Genomic DNA, 12,504 nt, shown 5'->3' with positions numbered 1-12,504 from the left:
GCCTCCCTAGTAGCTGGGACCACAGCACACGCCATGATATCCAGTTAAATTTTAATTTTTAAACTTCTTGTAGAGATGGGGGTCTCACTGCATTGACCAGTCTGGTCTGAAACTCCTGGGCTCAAGCGATACTCCCACCAGTTCCTCCCAAAGTGCTGGGATTACAGGAGTGAGTTACCGTGCCCGGCCAACAACTATTCTTATTCCCATTTTACAGATGAACAAACTGAGGCTCAGGAGGCCAGTCACTTGCCAGTAGCCCACAGTTAGTGGTAGCACTGGGATTCCAACTTGGGTCCCCTTCCATGTCGCCTGTATATTGGTGTCCCATTTAGGCGTCCATGCAGGTTTTGGCTTGTCTGAAGATCTGTGTCTCCCTAAGTAAGTGTCCCCCATGGACGCCCACCCAGTAGTGTCCTCCCGTCTCTGAGGTTTCTCCAGGAATTGAGCTCCTGGCCTGGCTTGTCTGTGTGTCTGTGGGCCAGTAGCATGCCCCTGCCCGTCTGGGTCCCTCTGCGTGTCTCTGCTTGTCCTAGCCTCTGCGTGTCAATGACGTCTAAGAGAGTGTGTGTGTGTGTGTGTCCTTGTCGGAGGAGCCGTGAGAGTGAGGGGGAGTGAAGGGCCAAGGAGGCCTGGCTGGGGCTGGGCTGGGGGTGGAGGCGGGGAGAGGGGCGTCACGGCCTGAGCTGAGAGGGGAGTGGAGTTCTGGAGGAATGTTTACCAGACACAGAGCCCAGAGGGACAGCGCCCAGAGCCCGGATAGAGAGACACGGCCTCACTGGCCCAGGACTGGGGGCACAGCCACCAGGGTCCCCTTCCCCCTCCTCAGCTCCCTCCCTGGCCCCTTTAAGAAAGGGCTGATCCTCTCCTCTCTTGAGTTAACCCCTGACTGTCCAGGTGGCCCCTGGGCTCTGGCCCTGGTGGGCGGAGGCAAAGGGGGAGCCAGGGGCGGAGAAAGGGTTTGCCCAAGTCTGGGAGTGAGAGAAAGAGGCAGGGGTGCTGAGAAGGCGGCTGCTGAGCAGAGCCGGTGGTGGCGAGGGCCTCCCCTGCCGCTGTGCCAGGCAGGCAGTGCCAAATCCAGGGAGCCCGGAGCTGGGGGGAGGGCCGGGGACAGCCCGGCCCTGCCCCCTCCCCTGCTGGGAGCCCAACAACTTCTGAGGAAAGTTTGGCACCCATGGCGTGGCGGTGCCCCAGGATGGGCAGGGTCCCGCTGGCCTGGTGCTTGGCGCTGTGTGGCTGGGTGTGCATGGCCCCCAGGGGTGAGTGATGGGGGCTCCTTGGGGCAGGGACCCCCTCGGAGGGGCTGGGGCAGGGGTAGGAGGTGGGGGATGATGGCAGGTGTGGGGGGGCCTGGGCTGGCTTAGGGAGTTTCCCTGGGACCACAGAAAAGGGACTTCAAGAGAAGGAGACAGATTCAGAGACACCAAGTGCAGCAGAGGGAAAGACTGAGAGAGGAACTGAAGGGCAGGGGGTAGGGAAGAGAGGACCCGGACAGACAGACAGACAAGGAGAAGCTGAGGGCAGGGGTGGGGCCTGGACCTGAGAAGCGGGCCATGGGAAGAGGGGCTGAGCTGGGGGTCGCCAAGAAGGAAGAAATCTTTCCCAAGTGGACCGAGTCAGGCGGCGGGATGAGGAGGGCTCTGGAGCCCTGGGGGAAAACCCTTCTCCCTGCCAACGCCCCCCCTCCAACTTGTCCCTGCCCCACCAGTCCACTCCATCTCTGGGGAGGAGGCTCTCACTTTGTCTCTCTGTCTCTGCCTCCAGCTCTGCTATCTCTGTAGGTCTCTGTTTCTCTCTCTCACAGTCTCTGCCTTTATCTCTCCCTGCTCGCTAAGTCTCTGTCTCTCTCTTCTCAGCCTCCCTGTGTGACTGTATGCCCCCTCCGCCCCCACCTTGTCTTCTCTCTTGAGGGCTGTTTCTTCATTTTTTCTGTCACTCCTTGTATCTCTGCTCCTCTCTGTCTCGTCTCCCCTGCCTGACTTTCTTTGCCTTCTCCCTCCTCCACCACCCTTATCTCCCTCCTCCACCACCCTTACCTCCCTCCCCTGACCCCTGATTCTTCCCCTCCATCCACCAGCACCAGCATGATCTGTTAAGTCTCTAGAGACCTAAGAGAGGACGGAGGGGGCAGGGGCTGGCCCTGCCAGGCAGTGCAGGGCGTGGGAGGCTGCCAGATCCCGAGCCTCCTTCCCGATGGGATGGACGCTGGATCCCAGTCCCCTGGGAGGGCTCCCATCAGAGCCTCCGCCCTCCACCCCCCTCTGAGGTCACTCTGCAACTATGTGGGCCTAAGGGCCTGGCGGGGTCCTGGCGGCTGGTGGGCAGGCAGGGACAGGGTGGAACTGAGGGCCAGAAGGAGCTGGGGGGTTCCTAAGCTAACTCTTCCCATCTCCCCTGCAGGCACACAGGCTGAAGAAAGTCCTTTCGTGGGTAACCCAGGGAACATCACAGGTGCCCGGGGACTCACAGGCACCCTTCGGTGTCAGCTCCAGGTTCAGGGAGAGCCCCCCGAGGTACACTGGCTTCGGGACGGACGGATCCTGGAGCTCGCGGACAGCACCCAGACCCAGGTGCCCCTGGGTGAAGACGAGCAGGATGACTGGATAGTGGTCAGCCAGCTCAGGTGTGTGGCCATATCCCCACACCCCACCCTCGCCTCCGTCACGCAGGGGGCAGAAAGCCCACCTGGGTGGGAACCCCAGCTTGACCACTTGTCAGCTGTGCAGCTTGGAGTGTGTGATGGAACCTCTAGGTTTCGTTTTCCTCTTCTGCAAAATGAGTTAATAATAGGAGCTACTTCGTGGTTGTCACGAGCTTCCAGGCTGGACACCCTCTTTCCGTTCTGACAGACCCCCTCCCAGTGTCCAACTCTGACCCCGAACCTCTCTGTCTCTCCTCTTGCCCTGTCAGAATCGCCTCCCTACAGCTTTCCGACGCGGGACAGTACCGGTGTTTGGTGTTTCTGGGACATCGAAACTTCGTGTCCCAGCCTGGCTACGTAGGGCTAGAGGGTGAGCTCTGGGGTCAGGGGTCCTGAGGGGTCGGAGGATGTGTGGCACTCACAGGTTGCGGGAAGTCAGGAATCCTGAGGGGTCAAAGGGTGCTGGAGGATTTGGGATGACCTAGGCGACATACAGTAAGAATGTCAGAGTTTTGGGGGGTCAAGAAGCTGGGAGTCCATATAAGTTACGGGGCCAAGGCTGGGGGGATTATATGTTCTGGGTGAAAAGACTTCCTGGGGGCAGTTGGATGTCGTAGGCATCAGACACGATCAGGTCACAGGAGGCCATTCTGGGCATCAGATAAGGCATCAGAGGCACGCAACGTACCCCTCTCGCCACGATCCCAGCGGTGTCATTTTTCTCATCTGTAGAGTGAGATGAGGATGAGCTGTCAGACATTCTGGAAGAGAGACATGAGGAGCTCAGCTATCTTGGGGGGTCTGACATGGGAGGAATCAGTGTGTGGGTATTGGAGTCACGTGTGTTGGGTATGGCTCAGGTGTCCTCGGGGGATCAGATACAGGCAGGTCAATGACCCTGCAGGGTGAGTTTGCTGTCCAAAGCCTACAGCATCCTAGTGTGGGTCAGACATCTTGGGGGCTCAGAGGGACCCCAGCCTCTACCACTGCCCACCCCCGCAGGCTTGCCTTACTTCCTGGAGGAGCCTGAGGATAGGACTGTGGCCGCCAACACTCCCTTCAACCTGAGCTGCCAAGCCCAGGGACCCCCAGAGCCCGTGGACCTACTCTGGCTCCTGGATGCTGTCCCCCTGGCCATAGCTCCAGGTCACGGTCCCCAGCGCAACCTGCATGTTCCAGGTGAGTCCGGGGATGTGGGTCAGCTCTGCACAGGGGGCCGGGCAGGGCTGAAGTCAGGAGCAAGGGAGTATTGCTACCTCTGCATGGGTGTCTGACTCTCCTTCTGTCCCTCACTGTCTGTCTCTCTGTTTCTCCCTCTGAGTTTGTCTCTGCCTCTCTGTCTCTACTTACCTTGTTTCTCTCCGAATGCCTTTTTCGGTCTTTCTGTCTCTCGGTGTGTGTGTCCTTCTGTCTCTCTCTGTATGTGTCTCTCTCTGTCTCTCTGCTTCTCTCTCCCTCCATTCACCCCAGCCTCTCTCTGAATAGAATTCTTTGTCCTGGGTTCCCTCTGAGCTGTTCCATGGCCCGAGTGTGTGTGGGCCTGGTGCCCCTTTGTCAGCCCTTGACCCAAGCAGGGCACCGGAATCAACTGTGCCCTCCTCTCCTCCGCCTCCCTCCACAACCGGCCCACCTCCTGCCCTAACAAGCCCTGCTGACCTCGGTCAAAGGGAGGATGTCCAGCCCGGTCCCCACTGGGGAGACTAAACCCAAAGAAGAGAGAACAGGAAGAAAGTCGGAGACAGAGGCTGGGCGCGGTGGCTTACTCCTGTAATCCCAGCAATTTGGGAGGCCGAGGCAGGCAGATCACGAGGTCAGGAGATCAAGACCATCCTGGCTAACACGGTGAAACCGCATCTCTACTAAAAATACAAAAAAATTAGCCGGGCGTGGTGACAGGTGCCTGTAGTCCCAGCTGCTTGGGAGGCTGAGGCAGGAAAATGGTGTGAACCCAGGAGGTGGAGCTTGCAGTGAGCCCAGATCTCGCCACTGCACTCCAGCCTGGGTGACAGAGCAAGACTCCGTCTCAAAACAAAACAAAACAAAACAAAGTGGGAGACAGAGAGAGACAGAAAGACACTGGAAGGGACAGGCCACAGTGACCCAAGTTGTACACAGACAGGACAGGGAGGCCAGGCATGGTGGCTCACGCCTGTAATTCCAGCACTTTGGGAAGCTGAGGCAGGTGGATCACTTGAGGCCAGGAGTTTGAGACCAGCCTGGCCAACATGGTAAAACCCCATCTTTACCAAAAATACAAAAATTAGCCAGGCATGGTGATAGGCATCTGTAGTCCCAGCTACTTGGGAGGCTGAGGCAAGAGAATTGCTTGAACCCGGGAGGCGGAGGTTGCAGTGAGCCGAGATTGCACCACTGCACTCCAGCCTGGGTGACAGAGCAAGACTCCATCTCAAAACAAACAAACAAAACAAAAGACAGGACAGGGAAGTCTGAGTGACAGAAACCCTCTCCTTCTTGGTGACCATTCCCTTCTGCACCATGCAGACGAGGCAGGACAGAGCTCAGGGTTACGCAGTGGTCAGAGGCATCACTGGGGTACCCGGCACTCAGGGGGTTCTCCCTACTGAAGGAGGAAAGACAGAGGAGCAGATGGCGGAGGCTCCATTGAGGAAGGAGCCTACAGCCTTGAGGGCATCAGCTTCCCACACTCCCAACCTGCTGCCTCTCTCTGCTGGAATGAGGAGGGGCCTCCTGGCTGGGGGTCTCCAGGGTGGAGGGAGGAGCTCACATTCTTAGCATTCCTGGGACCCTGAGTTGCAAGGAAGACCTGGTGAGCATGCTGACCCCAGAGGAGTGACTCAGGCCCATGGCTCGAGTGCCTGAGGAGGGACCAGGGTTGGGGATGGGGCATGAGTCAGCCTGGCAGGTCCCATAAGAAGGGGAGGGAAGGGAGAGAAATGGGGGCTGCACAGGTGTGAGGGTCTCTGCGTGTCTGTGTGGTGTGGTGGGGTGTCTGGATAGCTGTGTGTTCTGGATCTGAGTGTTAGTGTATCCGTCAGCACAACCTCTGTGTGAGGGTGTGTCTTGGCGAGGGTGGGCTTCAGCGAGGGTGGGCTTCTGTGGATGTCCTGTGTGGTGTGTGTGTGTGTGTGAATAAGTATATTTCCTTCAACTTGGGTTCTGTCCCAGTGTGTGTTTGGATCTTCATAGTATGTCTCTCTCTCTATGTTTCTTAGGGGTTGCCCATATGTGGGTGTCTGTGTGTGTGTGCATGACTGAGTATACCAGTGTCAGCCTGTGTCTGTTCCTCTTTTTTGTGTTTGTGTGTGCACAGCTGAGTCTCACTATATGAAAGTAAAGTGTGCATGGAGGGTAGTGGGTTTGGGGCTACAGTGCACACCTCTCTGTACGCAGGTGGTAGTGTCAGCCCACAGGTGTGCAGCTATGGGTGTGAGCATGTCCTAGTGACAGCTTCTGTTCCCTTGGAGAATCAGAATGTGTCCACGGATAACTCGTGTTTCTTACCAACTTTTTTTTTTCCCTTATGTTTTTTCAAGACAAGCTCTCGCTATGTAACCCAGGCTGGAGTGCAGTACTGTGATCATGGCTCACTGTAGCCTCCACCTCCTGGGCTCAAGCAATCCTCCTACCTCAGTACCCACCCACCCATCAAGGAGCTGGGACTACAGGCATGCGCCACCATACCTGGATAATTTTTATATTTTTTGGTAGAGACAGGGTCTCACCATGTTACCCTGACTGGTCTTGAATTCCTGGCCTCAGGTGATCCCCCCACCTCCGCCTCCCAAAGTGTTGGGATTTACAGGCGTGAGCCACTGCACTCAACCCTCAGCCTCTTACCAGCTTTCTGTGTGTATCCATAGATGTCTCTGTGGCATATGTGTATATGTCATAGGGTAAGGCACGTTGGTGTATGACTGTCGTCACAGATCTGTGTGTGTGTGTGCAACAGCCCTCTCTGCTTCTCGCAACAGCCCTCTCTGCTTCTCTCTGGTCTCCCTGTGTGTGCACTGGCCCCTGCTGCCTCTGAGTACATGACCTAAGGATGCTTACCAGCCAGCATATAGATGTGTGTCTGTGTCAATCTATGTGTCCATGGCAGTGTCTCCATCCTCGTGTCTGCATCAGGCCTGCGCATCTACGAAACTGTGTTTCTTTGTTTTTTGTTTTTTGGGTTTTTTTTTTTTTTTTTTGGGGACAGAGTCTCACTCTGTCACCCAAGCTGGAGTGCAGTGACACGAGCTTGGCTTACTGTAACTTCTGCCTCCCGGGTTCAAGCGATTCTCTTGCCTCAGCCTCCTGAGTAGCTGGGATTACAGGCACGCCTGGCTTATTTTTGTATTTTCAGTAGAGACAGGGTTTCACCCTGTTGGCCAGACCAGTCCCGAACTTCTGACCTCAAGTGATCCACCGGCCTCGGCCTTCCAAAGTACTGGGATTACAGGCGTGAGCCACCGCACCCAGCGCAAATGTGTTTTTGTATCAGTCTGTGTCTCAGTGAACATGAAACTGGGGTGCATCCAGCTCCATCTTATGGCGAAGATAAAGGCTGTGTGTTGGTACGCATCGGTGTGTCTGTGTCTGAGCAGGTCAACATAACTCTTCATTGTGTCCTGGTGTGTATCTGTCTGTCCACCTCAACTCCATGTATGCTGTTGCATGGTGTGTGTCTCTCAATATGCAGGGACATTTAGTTTTCTGTGTGTGTTGATATCAGCCTAGAGGTATATTGCGTTGCTAGGTGTTTGTAATCAATGTGTACACGTGCGACTGTGTGTTGATGCGTTTGTCCCACGTTGGCTTGTATGCATACATGTCTCTTTATGAACGTACGTCAGTGTCAGTCCGTGTGTATATGTGTGAGTCATGGTGTTTTTGTGTCACGGTGTGACATCAGCCCTTGCATATCTGTGTGCTGTTAACTTACCAAGTGCTGCGTTTTCTGTGCTAATAACAGCCCCTGTGTGTTTAAGTGTGATTCATTGTGAGTGTGTTGGGGGGGGTTGCTGTGTGAAGGAATTTTGTCCGTTTGTGTGCTTCTGTCCCTCCATCTGACTCAGGGCGTGCCCCTCCTCCTTCCATCCCTCTCATTCTCTGGAAAAGCTGGGGCGGAGAGCAGGGGTTGTGGGGGGATGGTCAGGACATCTGGAAAGCACATCTGGAGTCTGCCTGCTCCTGTCCTCCTGCGGTAAAGCAAGAGAATTCTGGAAGGGAAGGGGTCCCAGTTCCTCCTGTCCCCTTCACTCAAGGTGCGGCCGTTGGGGCCTGGGAAGGGGTATCCCGGCTCTGGCTCCGTGCCCCCGAAGCCGGCCGGAAGCGCTGGGGTGGGGAGGTGCCCCCGGTGACTCACGCGGGGGCAGGAATGCTGTGGTCGGAACGGGACCCGGCTCCAGAACCCACCTCCCGCCCCAGGGCTTCTCCGGCCGGCGGCGCCAGCTCCCGCGCGCTGACCCTGGCGGGGCCCCACGTGCCAGGTGGCTGGACCCGACCCAGGCTCCCCGCCCCCTCTTGGGCCGCCCGCCCGGGACTGTACTGTGTCTCCCCCCGGCGGCGCGGGGGCTGCGGGCGCGGGGCCTTCGGGGCGCGGGGGCTGCGGGAGCGGGCACCTGACCTTGGCTGGGAACGGCCACCTAGGAAGCCGCGACTGAGGAGCTCCCCTACCCACCCGCTTCCGGCCTCTGCAGACTTTGCTCCATTCCACTCCCTCCGCTGACGGAGAAAAGGAAACTTTGTGTCTGCGGATGGAGAGCCTCCCTTGCGAATGCGGTGGAAACACAGGCGTACACGCACGTAGCAAACACGAGAGACACGCACACAGATACTCAACACACGCACATACACGCCATCCACAGATACACGCAGGGTCACAAACATGCCGTCTCAGAAACACAGACACAGATGCACAGGCACACGCGTAAACAACACGCAGAGCTGCAGTTGCACTTACAAGACTTGGTGCCACGTCCAGGCACGGAGTGGCTCAGCCTGCAATCCCAACAGTTTGGGAGGCCGAGGCGGGAGGATCGCTTGGGGCCAGAAGTTTGAGACAAGTCTGGGCAACATAGTGAGACTCCCCTCTTCTCTACAAAAAAATTTAAAGTTAGTGAAGTGTGGTGGCCTCCTGTAGTCCCAGCCACTTGGAAGGATGAGACAGGAGAATCGCTTGAGCCCTGAACATCAGGGCTGCAGTGAGCCGTGATTGTGCCACTGCACTCCAGCCCGGGTGACAGAGCAAGACCCTCTCTCAAAAAACAAAACGAAAAACTTGATCCTTCTTACACCCTAGCACAGACATTGTGTGTGTGTGTGTGTTGGGGGGCCATGTTTCTATGTGTATCTGTGTTGGAGGGCTCCCCTTATTCACCAGGATACGTTCTCTAAGACCCCCCGCAAAAGCCTGAAACAATGAATACTAAGCCCTATGTATACTATGCATAGCTTTCTTTTTCCTTCACAATTTCGCAGATAGATTGTTTTCTTACTGTAGATCTTAGCTACCTCAGTATATGTGATTATCTTTATTTTTATTTATTTATTTATTTATTTATTTATTTATTTATTTATTTATTTATTTTTTGAGACAGAGTTTCGCTCCTGTTGCCCAGGCTGGAGTGCAATGGTGCGATCTCGGCTCACCGCAATCTCCACCTCCCGGGTTCAAGCAATTCTCCTGCCTCAGCCTCCTGAGTAGCTGGGATTACAGTTGTGCACCTCCATACCTGGCTAATTTTTGTATTTTTAGTAGAGACAGGGTTTCACCATGTTGGTCAGGCTCATCTCAAACTCCTCGTGATCCACCCACCTCGGCCTCCCAAAGTGCTGGCATTACAGGTGTGAGCCACTGCGCCCGGCCATTGATTATCTTTTTCTAAGTGGAGAACTTTCACCTTTTCACTTAAAGGCAGCACTTTAAGGCTTCTCTTTGGCCTATTCGAATTGCAGCCATCATTATTTTGCACATTGGAGCTTTTTTTTTTTTTTTTTTTTTTTAAGACAGAGTCTTGGTCTGTCACCCAGGCTAGAGTGCAGTGGCACGATCTTGGCTCACTGCAAGCTCCGCCACCCGGGTTTTAGCGATTATCGTGTCTCAGCCTCCCGAATAGGTGGGATTACAGGCGTCCACACCACACCTGGCTGATTTTCTTTCTTTCTTTTTTTTTTTTGTATTTTTAGTAGAGATGGGGATTTCACTATGTTGGCCAGGCTTGTGTTAAACTTCTAACCTCAAGTGATCCACCGCCTTGGCCTCCCAAAGTGCTGGGATTACAGGCGTGAGCCACAGCACCCGGCCAGGCCATTATTTAGAAAAATAAGAGTTTCTTGAACACCAGCACTGCAATACCAGGACAGTCGATCTGATAGCTAAGTGACCCACAGACAGGTATCAGCTATAGCACTGAGATGCTGGACAAAGAGGGGATTCATGTTCCAGGCCAACCAGAGTGGGATGGCATGAGGTTTCATCACAGTACACAGAACGGTGTGCAATTTAAAACTTAGGAGTTATATCTGGAATTTTCCATTGAATATTTTTAGACTTAGAGTAACTGAAACGTCAAAAAGTGAAACTTCGGATAAAGGGGGACTGATGCATGTTGTATAGCAGTGTGTGTTGGGTATCTATGTGTGTTTGCAGGTCAGTGTCTCTTGTGTTTGTCTCTGTACTTGTATGTGCTTCTGTGTGTGACCGCCTGTGATACCAACACCACCACCACCACATTAGGGAGTGAAGGCAATCCACCTTCGCTCAAAAACAGTTACTCAAGGCCGGGCACGGTGGCTCACACCTGTAATCCCAGCACTTTGGGAGGGTGATGCGGACAGATCACTTGAGGTCAGGAGTTTGAGACCAGCCTGGCCAACATGGTGAAACCCCATCTCTACTAAAAAATACAAAAATTAGCTGGGTGTGGTGGTGCGCTGCTGTAATCCCAGCTATTCAGAAGGCTGAGGCAGGAGAATCACTTGAACCCAGGAGGCAGAGGTTGCAGTGAGTCAAGATCATCCCACTGCACTCTAGCCTGGGCGACAGAGCGAGACTCTCAAAAAAGAAAAGAAAAGAAAAAAACAGTCAAGACACAATACATGAACTCCCCTGTGGAATTACACACGCTCACATTTCTGCACCTATGTCCAGGGACACTCATAAGTACACAGCTGAACGCACAAATTCACTCACTCGTTCAACACGCATTTATGGCACATCTATTGTGTGCCAGACCATGCTGACACAGCAGGGGACGAAACAGACACAACCCCTGCCCTCCTGGAGCTGACATTCTAGTGGGGGAGACTGACAATGGACAAGGTACCTGGGTAACAGGTAAAGTATGTTGGGCGAAGAGAAGAACCAAAGAGGAAAAGTAAAGCAAGAAAGGGGTAGATTTGGAGGGGAAGCTCCAGTTACCTCCAATTTTATTTTATTTTGTATTTCTTTATTTTATTTTCTTTCTTTTTTTTTTTTTTTTTTGACAGAGTTTCGCTCTTGTTGCCCAGAGTGGAGTGCAATGGCGTGATCTCAGCTCACTGCAGCCTCTGCCTCCCGGGTTCAAGCAATTCTCCTGCCTCAACCTCCTGAGTAGCTGGGATTACAGGGGCCTGCCACTACACCCAGCTAATTTTTTGTATTTTTAGTGGAGACGAGGTTTCACTATGTTGGCCAGGCTGGTCTCCAACTTCTGACCTTAGGCGATCCACCTGCCTCAGCCTCCCAAGACTGGGATTACAGGCGCGAGCCACTGTGCCTAGCCTTTATATTTCATTTTATTATTTTTAATTTTTTTGAGACAGGGCCACACTTTGTCGCCCAGGTTGGAGTGCAGTGGTGCAATCACAGCTCACTGTAGCCTCTACCTCCCCGGGCACAGGTAGTCCTCCCACCTCAGCCTCCCAAGTAGCTGGGACTACAGGTGTGCACCACCACACCTGGCTAATTTTTCTCTTTTTAGTAGAGATGGGGTCTCACCATGTTGCCCAGGCTGGTCTCTAACTCCTGGCCTCAAGCGATCCTCCTGACTCGGCCTCCCAAAGTGCTGGGATTACAGGCATGAGCCACCGTGCCTGGCCAAGCTCCAATATTAACAGGGTGGCCAGGCCCAGCGGACTGAGAGGTGTTGTTGAGGAACAAAAATGAAAGAAGAGGGTGCGAGTCACGTGGACATTTGTGGAAGACTGTTTTGAGCACAGGGAACAGTGCACAGTTCTTGGGGTGGAAACATGCTTCATGTATTCGTTCCAAAGACACCGGAGGCCAGTGTGGCCGGAGCAGAGCGTGTGACGGGGAGAGCGGGAGAGGGATCGGTAGGAGGCGGGCTCAGAGATGAACAGACACGTCTCCATTGACGCACAGCCATGGGCCGGTTTCCTTAAGTGTGTCTAGCAGGTGTGTGTGCCCATACGTGTGACCCTGTGAGTTAGGGTGCCTGTGTTTGTGCATGTGAGTGTGTGCATGTTTGTGTGTCTCCTTGTGTGTGTGTCTGTGTATGCTTTTGTGTGTCTAGGTGTATGTATATATGTGTCTATGTCCATATATACAAGCATATGTGTTTCTGTGTGTGTCTATATATGTATATATGAGTATGTATCTAGGTGTAAGAATCTGTGTGTGTGAGACAGACTGTGTGTGTGTGTGGGGCTGTGTCTCTGTGGCCGTGCGTGTGTGTGAGCATGTGTGTTTATATGTGTGTCTATGAGTATGTGTCTCTATCTGGGGTGTAAGAATGTGTGTGTGTGTGCCTGTGTGTGGCTGTGTGTGTGTCTGTGTGAGCATGTGTGTGTATGAGTTTGTGTCTCTCTCTAGGGTGTAAGAATGTGTGTGTGTGTGTGTGCGCCTGTGCCTGTGTGTGGCTGTGTGTGTGTCTGTGTGAGCATATGTATCTGTGTGT

At 54.1% G+C, this 12,504-nt stretch overlaps 1 protein-coding gene across 2 annotated transcripts in view; it reads left to right on the top strand.

The window, feature by feature from the left end:
• Positions 1–897: 897 nt before the first annotated feature.
• AXL (AXL receptor tyrosine kinase) overlaps positions 898–12,504 on the top strand; it is a 42,823-nt gene continuing 31,216 nt past the window's right edge. The window contains exons 1-4 of one of the 2 annotated variants that reach the window (XM_026447331.2): positions 898–1,259; positions 2,401–2,623; positions 2,911–3,011; positions 3,644–3,820. In XM_026447331.2, the coding sequence (XP_026303116.1) occupies positions 1,175–1,259; positions 2,401–2,623; positions 2,911–3,011; positions 3,644–3,820 (586 nt within the window). In that variant the 5' untranslated portion in view covers positions 898–1,174. The remainder of the gene's footprint in view (positions 1,260–2,400; positions 2,624–2,910; positions 3,012–3,643; positions 3,821–12,504) is intronic. The other variant, XM_026447332.2, reaches the window with a different exon arrangement.

The sequence above is a fragment of the Piliocolobus tephrosceles genome, chromosome 21, assembly GCF_002776525.5.
Source record: "Piliocolobus tephrosceles isolate RC106 chromosome 21, ASM277652v3, whole genome shotgun sequence".
Taxonomy (NCBI): domain Eukaryota; kingdom Metazoa; phylum Chordata; class Mammalia; order Primates; family Cercopithecidae; genus Piliocolobus; species Piliocolobus tephrosceles.
This window is presented reverse-complemented; position numbering and strand designations above follow the sequence as displayed.